Source organism: Capricornis sumatraensis, chromosome 8 (genome assembly GCF_032405125.1).
Source record: "Capricornis sumatraensis isolate serow.1 chromosome 8, serow.2, whole genome shotgun sequence".
NCBI classification, from domain to species: domain Eukaryota; kingdom Metazoa; phylum Chordata; class Mammalia; order Artiodactyla; family Bovidae; genus Capricornis; species Capricornis sumatraensis.
Window position 1 is genome coordinate 100,214,832 of NC_091076.1, and position 12,241 is coordinate 100,227,072.

The window sequence follows — 12,241 nt, forward strand, 5'->3', positions numbered from 1 at the left end:
CTGAGGCTGCACACCTGCCCCTCTGCCACAAGGAAGACGGAGCTGGGAGGCTGCACGCAGGAGGCTAGGCAGCGGGAGTGAGGACAGCAGCCCTCCTCCTGGTCTGCAGGAAATCTGGGCGCTGCTGGTGAGAGCCCGGAAGCTAGTGAGCCTGGATGTGGACCAAGGACTCCGGGTTCAAGTCAAGAGCAGCTGCTTGCCTCCAGCAATTTGAAAAAAAAAACGGAGCCTGGAGTCGAACAAAGAATGATTCAAACACCTCTGTCCTTCCCCATCCTTGTGACTCTCACACATTCCCCTATTCCCCATTTTCAGAGTCTCAAAGAGAGACTTCTGTCTTAGTGATTTTTATAAGCACCTAAACTGTTTGTACATGAGAAACGTTCACACCCCTGCAAGGAAACTCCTGGCTTCCAGCACTTCTCTGAGGTCAGCACCTATTGGACTCCACCCTCTGGGAATGAGGGCACTCGGGGATGCCCCGGGGATGCCTCTTTTGGCCACAGAGTGTCTCCACACCCAGCCTGCTAGGACCTTCCGTGGGGAGGGAGCCAGGAAGAGGGTCTCCTTCTGCTCAAGGGCTAGTGAAGGACAATTTATAGTTCAAACTCTACCACTTGCTCCTATTCACTCTCGCTCCATATCCCTGCCTGTGTCCCCAGCATGACTTCTATCTGGATGGACCCAGTTTGCAATTCTGAAACTTGGAATCAGTCTCTGAGGAGTCTCAATGGGCAGACTCTGCCCAGTGTCTGTGTGTGGGGTGATGTACACAGCAGGGGACTGGCAGGTCCCCAGATCCACGCAGCGGGGTGAACACAGCCAGCTCCCCAAAGGAGGATCTGTTCAGACGGAGCTTGAAAGTGGAGAACTCCAGGAACTGGCTCTCCTGGAAAACTACCACCTACCGTTTTCTTTAGAATAATCATCTAATGCCCCGCGGCTAATAAAAATATAATAAGGAATTCACTATCAAGAAACTCATCTTTTTCCCCTGAACTCAGGGCAGTTCCTGAAACTTGAGTGACTTCCCATAACTTGAAGTTTCCTTCCTGAATGTTGGACCTGGGTGTCAGACCTCACGTGCATGGATTCTGAATCTTTCTTCCCGCCTCTTCCTTGCTTGGCTCCGCCCTGGAATCATCCTTCGGTTTGGGTTTAGTCCAGCCGCGCAAACCAGCGCACAGACAGGCTGAAGCTGTGGATCGGCTGGGCAGGCAGAGCGCAGGAACCGCGGGAGTGGAGGAGCCGGGGCACCGGGGCGCAGGTGAGAGCTTGAGGGGCGGTGGCCGGGGCTCCTGGTGTCAGACTGCAGTGCACTCACATGGGGGCTGGGTTGATGGAGATGGGGCGCTGAGCTCTGCGCTGTGCACCTCCCCTGAGGGAGAGAAAATGACAAAGACTTCGCAGTCCTGGTGGGGAACTGCGTCTCTGCAGGGCGGCCCCAGGCTTGGCTCTGGCCCTCTGTGGAAGGGCAGAGAGTTGGCATCTCGAGCTCCTAGACGTCCACCCATCCAAACAGAGCCCCTGCTGCCCGGGACCACATCTGGGGCGAAACACTTTCACATCCAAACCAACACTGCGGCTCTTGTACTTGCCCACACGCTCACTATCATGCACATATACAATTGTGTGCACTCACAAGGGTCACACATGCACACTCAGCACTCACAAACACTCATTAAAACAGAGTGAAACCTCCGAGACTTCTCCTAAGGTCGAGGGAGAGGGGCACTCCACCGCCTCTTTCTACGCTCTCCTTTCATTTTTGGTTAAGCTGCAGCAGCAATCTAAATTCAATTCACCACCAACTACTGGTGAATGATCTGCAATTTGAAAGCCGCTTTCCACTCCCAGTGCCTGAGGAACCAGAGCCCCTGGGAGGCCCTCATCCCCTGAGACTAAAATAGTGAAGGTGGTGGGGAGGTACAGGCCCCTCCCCACCTCCCCCGGCCCCGGGAGGTGCAACGAGCTGGTGCAAGGAGGGGGAGGATTCTCAGAGGAAGTGCCTTGTGAAAGAGAGTGAGAAGCAGCCCAGCTGATGGGCTGGCCTGTACTGAGGCTATGAGCCCACAAGGGTTTACAGACTCAACCCCCAGAACTGCAGGAACTTATTACTGCCCATGAGGGATCCTTCCTGGCCATAGCAGCAGGGACAGGACACAGCAAAGGCTCCCCGGACTGGGGCATCTCTTCCCTCTGAGCCAGGGTTGGGGCTCCCTTTCAGCTGTCTTCTGAAGGTGGTTGGTCGCCTCCCTCCACACTCTTGGTGAAAGGCCTGCCTGGACAGCAAGATGCTCACCTTCCCATGTAGATATCTAGGTACATACACGTTACCACTGAGCCTTTGCGTGGGAAACCTGGTCCAGCTTCTCCTAGCTGCTGCAGGAATGGAGATCCCTGCTGACCGAGAACCCCTTGCCCCTGGTCAGCTGATAAGCCTCGAGCCACATACCTATTGCCTCAGTTTCCCTAAGGTCCTGTGGCAGGACAAAGTGCTGGCAACGGCATGCACTTTCCAAGGTGTTCCACTGACTTCCAAATGCGATCAGGTTCCCAGTGACAGCACAAATCCCAGCGGTGTGCCCCAGCTTAATATATGTAGAGACCAGCAGCTGTGACAGAAATCTGAGAGAAGGATGAATTGTTGCCTCACTTTTCCCAACTCCAGAAGCCTCAGGGCCCCTCCAGGTCTTGCCCCATGCATGCAGGCTTCCTATACCACCCCCGACCCTCTGCCTTCTCACCGGTCTCTTCCCCTGTTGTGCCCTGGCCTTTCTCTCTCCAGTTTTCCTGTCCTTTGCAGCATCAGAGACAAGAGGAGAGACTCAGGTAGAGGGGTGGAAATGCCAAACTTAAAAACCCATCTGAATTTCAGATAATGAATCACTTTGAAATGTAAATATGTGGCAAATATTACAAAAAGTATACCTATTTTAAAACTAAGACAACAGTGGGACCCCAGACTAAGGGCGGCAAAGGTGCCTGAGGATACGGGAAGCTCCTCCCATCCCCAGCCCAGCTCCTCCATCCCCAGTCCAGCTCTTTGCAGACAGCCCTTCTGCACTCTATAGGGTGGAAATGTCTGTGTCTCCATTGTACAGATTTGGTTTAGTTGAGACTAGTCTATGGTTTTGAGGATCAGCCGCAACCTGGAGTTCTTCCCAGTGCCTAGGCTGTATCGTCTGATGATGAAGAGCCAGGCCCACGGTGGTTGGAGTTTGGGGGCAGAGCCTGGTGGGAAGGGACCCTGGCATTTCCTTGTCCAGATTCTGGAACCCTCCAGAGCCTTTCCGGGTGAGGAGAACTTCAGGGAGTGCATGAAGTTGGACTAAGAGGCTCGTGTGTGTGAGGGCAGAGCCCCGCCATGGCCTGGGGAAGGCTCAGGGAAGACTGGAGGTTTGGGGGCAGCGGGAAGAGCGGCAGGGAGTCCTAACCAGGGCCCGTCTGGGAGCCCACAGCTTCAGCAGCCTTGGACAACATGACAGAAGATGGCCAGGAGTCCCCTGTGCACAGGCCACACTCCCTCAGGAGGACTCAAGTGGTGGTAGAGAGTCTGTGACACTTCCTGCTTTCATAGTCTTCTGGTCATTTCAGTATCTGTGAGAACATTCCTATAAGTAGCACATCTAGTGACTACAAATGGGTATTTAAGGTGAAGCTAAAACAGATACTAATGTTTAAAAATGAGTCAATGTAAAATAATTTTTAGGACACAGGGGTATGTGAAAAGTGAAAGTGTTAGTCGCTCCGTCGTGTCTGACTCTTTGTGACCCCATGGACTGTAACCCACCAGGGTCTTGAATCCATGGGATTCTCCAGGGAAGAATCCTGAAGTGGGTTGCCATGCCCTCCTCCAGGGGATCATCCCGACCCAGGGATCAAACCCAGGTCTCCCTCACTGCTGGCAGATTCTTTACCGTCTGAGCCACCAGAGGAGCCCAAGAATACGGGTAGCCTATCCCTTCTCCAGGGGATCTTCCCAACCCAGGAATCGAACGGGGGTCTCCTGCATTGCAGGCGACTTCTTTACCAGCTGAGCTACCAGGGAAGAACTAATTTTTAGGACATAGGGATATGTAGTGTGAAAAGCACAGAGGTTAGGCTGGGGAGGCTGGCGAGACAGGCTCTCTGGGGTGTTTCCCTGGCAGGTAGACAAAATATGAGAGATTGAGAGCAGAGGGTGGTTTGGTGGGCCTGACGTAGGCTCAAGGGACCCCACACACCTTTCTCAGGGGGCCATGCCCTCGCTGCTGGAAGACACCAGCTGCCCTCCCACCTGGCCTCTGGACTTTAACCTGCTGCTATTTTGCTTTCCTTTTACTTGTCAACACACACACTCTCTCCCAGAGTCCAGTCGGGTAGATCAGTGAGTGTTACAAAAACACTGTTTTGCTGTATCACCCCCTCTCCATGTCACCTGGTCCAGGTGTAGACTAAGGTTGACCTTCAACTCATTCAGCTCTGCTGGGCACTTGCCCAGAGCTCATTGGAGGGGACTGACTGCACCCTTCATGTGGCATCAGCACTGCAGGGACTTCTGAGCAAGTCTGCAGGGATTGAGCACCTGTTGTAGGCAGGGCATGTCGGGGCACTAGGGGCCCTCCCCCCAGCACTGTGTGTGTGTCTGTGTGTGTCTGTGTCTGTGTGTATGTGTTTATGTACTGTGTTTGTATGTCTGTGTGTGTGCACGTGACAGGGTGTTCTCCCAGGGAGTGGGAGTAGGATTCTGGTAGCTTCTGAAGAGGGGTTGGCTTCACCAGGCTAGCTTGTCCTGGCTCCCCATGGAGTGAGACCCTGTGTGGTTCAGGATTGTCAATGAACCCTCTCGTTCATCTATTTTCAATCAACGTCCTGGTGTCTCAGATAATCTGCCTCTGAGGCACGAGACTCAGGTTCGATCTCTGGGTCGAGAAAATCCCCTGAAGAAGGCAAGGGCAACTTAATCCAATATTCTTGCCTGAAAAATCCCATGGACAGAGGACCCTGGAAGACTACAGTCCATGGGGTCACAAACAGTTGAAGAGGACTGAGTGACTTTCATTTTCACTTTTCACTCAACATCCCAGAAAGTGTACTAGGAACTTGAAACACGACTTCTAAATTTACGGAAAGGATGAAAGCTGGACAATGAAACGATGAAAGCCAGGAAAAGGTGTTGAGGAAAGGTTTTGAGGGGGTGAGTTTCCTTCTGGATACTATAGACCCCTGGCTGTCTCCCTCCCAGAGAGAGCACACCTGCCCTTCCCACCAAGTCTCCTGGTTGCACTGGGCATTCGGTGATGATGCCAGGTCTCCAGCAGGAGGCTCCACCTCTCACCCAATGAGGGATCACTGCTCTCAGAGCACGGGCTTAGGTGGCATTCTTCCTTTGATTCCCTGGGGGGTGAGCCCTCCATGTGACCCTGAGAACACCTGCTTGCTCCACCCTTGGGGCCAGTGGGCAGGCCTCCCTGGAAATGTATTTTCAGCCTGGGGAGACTTGGTCTGCCTCCCTGTCGATGGCACACCCAGGCCCACGTTCGATGGGGAACAGGGGTACAAAGGCTGTTCCGAGGTCAGTGGAAGCAGCAGAGTGGCTGGGGTCCGAGGGGAGACCTTGAGGAGACTGGAAATGCTGGGGGTCCTGCCCAAGGCTTCCTCCAGGATGAGTCAGTGGCCAGAGATGAGCACACAAGATCAATCTCTTGCTTGCTCAGGTAGGCTCAGGGTAGGACATCCCTGGGCAAGGGTCTCCCTCCAGGCAGCCCCGAGGGCTCTGGCTAGGCGGCCAGGAGTCACTGTCCACCACCAGAAAGCATGCCTTTGGGCCCTATGGGTCGCTGGGCACCATTCTGTGTATGAGAACTTTCCAATTGAAGAAAAGTTATTTTGTAAAAAATACTCAGGAAAAGAATTGAGCAGATCTTATCTGAGGTGCCAGGAAAAGCCCCCGCACAGGAAGTTGCAACACCTCTTTCTAGAACCTTCCATCACATGAGATTCTCTGCAGCAAATAATAGTGATGAGCTATTTATGCCCCATCCTGGCAATTGCTGAAAGGCAGCTACTGGACTGTGTCCACCTGTGAAATCTCACCCTCTCTTGTATTATGCTGAGCAGGTTGCGGCAGGATCAGGGCAGCTGATTTCTTCACTTATTCACCAGATTCTTGGTTCTAAAACAAAAAAAATGATTATAACCGAGTTAATGTTCTTGTGAAAAACAAATGTCCAAGGAAAGATAAACAGCCCTAGAGAGAGTCTGCCTTCCCGGGGTGAAAACGCATGATGGACAGCATAGTGGCTTGTGCCCCGCGGCTGGCAGGGCCTGGAGAGCCCCACGTGGGGCGGGTGCCTTGGCCAGGGCGACAGGGTGCTCACTCTTCCGTGCCTCAGGCACCACTGGTCCTCCTGGAAAGGAAGCAAAATTAGGCCTGTGATATGCCACTTGCAAACACACCTTGAGGAATATTCAAGATCTGAGCATAAAAATAGACAAAATTTGACCGTGATGGATATTCCACCATCTGGGAAGTCTTTTCAAAAGGATACTCTACACAAACAAACGAAGACTGCTTTAAAACAAAACCCTGAAGCTTTGAAGGAAAGACAGACAGGACGACATGAACACGTGGGGTCTTTATTCCAAAGATCATCTGGGGAGAACTGATGATGGAAAGCTACTCACCCTGGAAGGCAGTTTGTTTCTTTAAGGGGTGAAAGTCTTAGAAAGCTGTAAGGAGGAGACAGACACTCCCAGGAGGAGGAGCAAAGGCTTTGCAAAGGCAGTGACCATGTGGAAATCCGAAGGGCCAGAAACCGGAGGAGCTGGTCAGCCCTCCACGGCAGCAGGCGTCACCAGGAAGAGGCGGAGCTAGAAGCCAAGGGGACCGGGCTGCTCACAAGCTGAGACAAAGGGACTCCTTGCAGCCACTGAAGTCAGGCTTCAGGATCCAGGGAGGCAGACCTCACCAGCAGCACACTCACTACACAGTGAGACCCAGACAGAGAAGTGGACAGAACATGACCAGAATACTCCCTAAAGTGTCTGTGGTTTGTGCCTGATATTTCCAGTGAGGGGAAAGCTGAGGTCTGGGGAAAGAGGGGGGCCAGTGTGAGTGTCCTGGGGCAGCCGTGACCAAGGACCCCAAACAAGGGATCAAAAAAACCAAGTTTATCCTCCTCCAGTTTGGAGGCCAGAAATCCAAAATCAAGGTGTCAGCAGGACTGCAGGGAAATACCTTCTTTGTCTCTTCCAGCTTCTGGCGGCCCTGGCGGCCCCTCACTTGTGGCCACATCCCTCCAGTCTGTGCCTCTGTCAGCTCTGGGCCACTCCCTTGTCTGTTTCTGACAAAGTTCTCTCTTCTTACAAGAAACCAGGCACCTTACACAGGGGCTCACGCTGCTCTAACACGACCTCCTCTTTATTTGTGGCTGCAAAGGCTCTATTTCCAAGGAAGGTCACCTTCACATGTTCCGGGTGGACGTGTATTTTGGGGCCACCTTTCACCCTTCCCTGATGGATCAGTGGGAAAGAAAGTGCCTGCCGATGCAGGAGAGGCGAGTTTGATCCCTGAGTCGGGAAGATCCCCTAGAGAAGGCAATGGCAGCCCACTCCAATATTCTTGCAAGGGAAATCCCATGGACAGAAGAGCCTAGTGGGCTGCAGTACATGGGGTTGCAGAAAATCAGACATGGTTTAGCAACTAAAGAACAACAACATTCACCCCAGTACAGACAGGAGTGGGCTCTCTAACCTGATTCCATGTATGTAAAATCACATCCATGTGTGCGCACAGAACACGCGTATCTCCAGTGACTTCTTTCTTCCTCAACTACAAGTGCTGCACTCATGTGAGAAAAGAAGACTGTCCTTCTGATGGTAAATTAGAATAGAAGCAAGTTCAGAAAATCAAGGGAAGCGGGAGACAGCAGCACCAGTCAAAGGGATCTGGGGGCTGAGACTGTCCCTTGCCATTTCATTCTCCTTGTTTGACCCAGAGTCTCCTGGAGTCAGGACTGGAGCTGGTCACCAATGGCCCCCAGTTCCTGGAAGCGATTCCATCCTCACTTTCCTTTGCTCCTGGCGCTTCTGCCCACTTCCACGCAAAACGGAAAAAAGAAATCAGAGACACGGAATTCAAAACCAAAGGGTACCAACTCCATGGCATTCTGGAAAAGGCAAAACTCTGGACACAGTAAGAAGATCAATGGTTGTCAGGACCTGGGGGGAAGGATGGATGAATGGATGGAACACAGAGGATTTTTCGGGCAGTGAAGCTACTTTTTGTTGTTGTTCAGTTGCTGAGTCACATCCCATTCTTTGTAACTCCATGGATTGTAACCCACCAGGCTCCTGTGTCCTCCACTATCTCCTGAGTTTGCTCAAATTCATGTCCCTTGAGTTGGTGATACTATCTAACCATCTCATCCTCTGTGTAGTACCTAATGGTAGCTACATGTCATTATGAAAAGTGAAAGTATTAGTCGCTCAGTCATGTCTGAGTCTGTCCATGGAATGTCCCAGGAAAGACTCCTGGAGTTGGTTGCCATTTCTGGCTCCAGAGGATCTCCCTGACCCAGGGACTGAACCCTCCTCTCTTGTGTCTCCTGCATTGGCAGGCAGATTCTTTACCACTGTGCCATCTGGGAAGCCCAAATGTCAGTTTTACTGGATGCCAAAGCCTGAGATGAGCATTTGTTTCAGAGGAAGTGAAAGTTCAGCTTTCCGGACTGTAACTCACGAGTTCCACAGGAAGACTCTTTTTGTTGATAAAAGCCAATCTGGAGAGTGGACCAAGTGTCCCAAATGCCAATCCTCAGAATGCAAGAGTGAAAGAGGGGCTGGGGGCATCCAAGGTGGTCTCAGGCTGGTGTCAGGTGCAAGTGGCCACACGAGATTCTGTGTGTCATGACCCGTCTCTACAGGACACATGGTTCAGGGCGTTTTGCGTGTTTTTTATAAAATTCAAGATAACCCCAGCAATATAATTGCACTTGTCCCCCGGGGACCTGTTTCCTGTCTCATCTGTGTTTTTCATCTGTCTTACTGTGGTCCCACTGCACGCATTTTAAGGTAGAAAGAACAGTCAAGACACAGTGGTCAGGGAGGAACTTGGGGACCCTTACCCACTCTGGCCAGGGTGCAGCCCCTCTCACTGGCTTCTGAAGTAGCCTAAGGGAACTCTGACTCATCAGCTTTCCTTCCTCCAGGGAGTGTCCCAGAAACCAATAAGGAGGACAAGGGACCCCTTAAAACTCCTCCACGTCCTGCTGGCCATGCTGACCTCAGTATCCACTCTCCTCACTCCCAGGATCTTCTGGGTCCTCTTGTTCTTGCCCGCCTTCAGGAGTGCTCAGAGTGGAAGTAAGTCTCATTGTCCCAACTCTGCCAGGGTGACCCCAGCAGGGGCAAGTTGGGTGTGGGAGGAGAGAGCTGGATCAGGACAGAAGGGGCCCAGGCTCCAGGTCGTGCCAGTGACCCCAGGAAGGGCAGTCAGTGGATGTCCTGAGGTCCAGCCATGACCCACACGTGTGACTTTCCCCCGCACAGCCTGGGACAACCCCAACTGCACCAGCGGTGTGGTTTCTGTGTTGAGGGGCCAGCCAGCCACCATGAGCTGCAGCATCTCCAATGCCTTCTCCCACATCGACATCTCCCTGAAAGCAAACCCCACAGCACCCTGGAAGCTCATCTTCAATGTAAAGGCCCCAGGAAACTTCTGCCAGAATGGATGGCAGCTCTGGATTTGGGAGGGAGAGGCGTACCTAGTAACTGAAGAAGCCCTGGACACCCAGGCAGGGCAGTACAAGTGGAGTCTGAAGGGGCGCCAGAGACACATCAGAACCACTACCCTGAACGTCTCAGGTGACCAGGGTGGGGGGGAGGGAGGGGCGGTTGATCCCCAAGAGCTTTTCTTTTTGGTGGGCAGGAGTGCAGAGCAACTCGGGAGGAGTGATTTCTGCCCACCTGAGGTGACCAGAGCCATGGAAATGAGGCCTGAAGAGGACTTTCACCTTGCCCCACCCGTGCTGTGGCTGTGCCCTCTCTGAGCTTCTCAGAGCAGCCCCGGCATGTGTGCCTGCTCACTGTCCCTATCTGCTCAGGGAGCTGGCGCCTTCCCTCCCTAAACGCCCCTATCCCCCACCCCCACCCCTTGCTTTGCTGCAAACTCCGCAAGTCACCATCGATTCCTCCCGACCACCCTTCAACTGTCCATACGCAGCCAGAGGCACCCTGAGCGCCGGGGACAGGAAGCAGGGGTCCAGCTTTGCCCCGGACCAGGAACAGTGGGAGGGGCAGAGAAGGCACCCTTCAGCCTAGCCGGGCCCTGGACAGGGAACCCAGTGAGGCCTTGATGAACTCCTGTATCCAGGGTTCATCTGATACCTGGGGCGGAGGGGCTGTGTCAGGGTAGGCCCTGGCCAGGGCCAACCTGCCCTGTGTCTCTTTGGCAGACCTGCAAGACCTGTTCCTCACACCTTCTGCAGGTAGGTGTTCCTATCTTCATCCTGGGCTATAGGAGGAAAGCCCCCAGAAAGTCCCCTCGGGTCTTCCCTCCGTAGGCACCCTCACCATCTGTGCCTGGAGCCCTGCCCATCCCATGCACCCATCCCCCTGCCACACTCCCACCCATGGGCTTCCCAACCACAGGCGATGTCCCGCTCGAGGGTGCCCCCAAGGAGGTCAGGGCTCCTGCACAGATGAACAAAGGAGGGAGGGCCCGACCTCTCCCCACAGGCCCGGAGAGGAAGCTGCACAGTCTCCAGACTGAATCCCAGGACAAGAGTCAGACACAGGTGGTGTTCCCCATCCTTGCCCTGGTCGTCATCCTCGCCCTCGCGCTGATCTGCATGCTGGCCTGGCGCCGGAGGTGTGGTTCCCCACTCTCCAGGCTCCAGCAGGTATGGGCCACTGTGCCTTGTCTGTGGGCCGGGGAGGGCATCTTGTGTGGGGTCATCTCAGACCCGGCATAGACACTCTGCCCCATTGCCTTGTACCCATCAAGACTAGTGAGAGAGTGGGGAGCGTTTGCGGTCCCAGAGAGCCAGAACCCCTCCCTTGGAGGACCCCACCCAGCAAATGCAGTCCCAGTCCCAGAACGCAGATGCCCCACCCCAGACAGGCCGCTGAGTCCACACCGTCCCTAGGACCCCCTGGAGGATGGCATGGGGGCTTCCTGCTCCTTCCAGGAGACCTAAGATGTGTGGGCGGTGGATGTGTCAGCAGATGCACCTGCAGACAGAGTGGTGTCTGCACGTGCCCTTCATCTCCCTCCCTCCGTCCTCTCTCCCCAGGTAAGGAGGCTCTGAGCCCGGAGTACCCAGTGTACTGCGCTTCGCAGAGCCATGGGGAAGTGCCATGGGGAAAACCAGGCCAAGGACTAGGAAGCTTCTGGCCTCTCCCTAACACACATGCCAAGGAGTGGTCCTTAGTAGGTCCTGGGCCCAAAGTAGAAAAATCTCAAGTTCCAAAGCATTTGACCTAACAGGACCTTCCCCCTCCTCCACCCCACCCAGGCCTGAGCTCCTCCCCAGGGCAGGAGTGCCATGCTGCGGTCACCTGGGAGATGCCCCAGTTTGGGGTCATCGGCCGATCATGTCTTTGGACCATGAATAAGACCCTATTGGACCCTCTTTCTTTGGACCATGAATAAGAACCAGTTTGAGGGACCTTCCAGGAAGCACTTGTGGAACCGAAATGAGGATATCAGTGGCCTGAGATGATGCACGGGGCCTCCTCCACCGCCCTCAAAGCATAGAGCAGCCCCTCTGGATGGGAGGCTGGACAGGTGGCTGCTGGTGGAATCTGTGTCCAACCTCCCTGGTCTTCCCCAGCCCTGGGGCTCCCCTCTTTGCCACCTGGCCTACCTGCTGCCCCTTCCTGTTCCCAAATGTATATCAAACCATATCCTAAACTGTATATGCCACATGTCTTTACAAGAGAAACTGTATAACTCCTGTGAGTGTATCCATTGTTTTTTTTTTTTTTTTGGAGGTGGGGTGGGACGTCTTTTTTTGTTCCTTTCCTCTTTTGTTTCCTTATGATTTGATGACTTTAGTGCTGCACTTGAATTCCTTTTTCTTCTGTGTGTTTATATCTATGATAACAGACTTTTGGTTTGTTGTGACCGTGAGACTCTGATACAGCAGTCTACACTTACGTGGATGATTGTTTTAAGTTGCTGATCTCTCCTTTCCAGTGCATTTCAAATATCCTGCCTGCGTACTCTCCTCCTCTCCTGATCATTGCTTTTGCT

General features: G+C 53.5%; 1 protein-coding gene across 2 annotated transcripts; it reads left to right on the forward strand.

Annotated features, from left to right (window-relative positions):
* The first annotated feature begins 1,153 nt into the window (after positions 1-1,153).
* Positions 1,154-11,902, forward strand: LOC138084295 (secreted and transmembrane protein 1-like). Of its 2 annotated transcripts, XM_068978498.1 has the most exons (6): positions 1,154-1,267; positions 9,195-9,348; positions 9,535-9,849; positions 10,440-10,472; positions 10,723-10,886; positions 11,502-11,902. In XM_068978498.1, the coding sequence occupies exons 2-6, from the start codon at positions 9,261-9,263 to the stop codon at positions 11,505-11,507; spliced, it is 606 nt and encodes a 201-aa protein (XP_068834599.1). In that variant the 5' UTR covers positions 1,154-1,267; positions 9,195-9,260; the 3' UTR covers positions 11,508-11,902. The 2 variants fall into 2 exon arrangements, with proteins under 2 accessions (XP_068834599.1, XP_068834600.1); XM_068978499.1 differs by lacking the exon at positions 10,440-10,472.
* Positions 11,903-12,241: the final 339 nt, after the last annotated feature.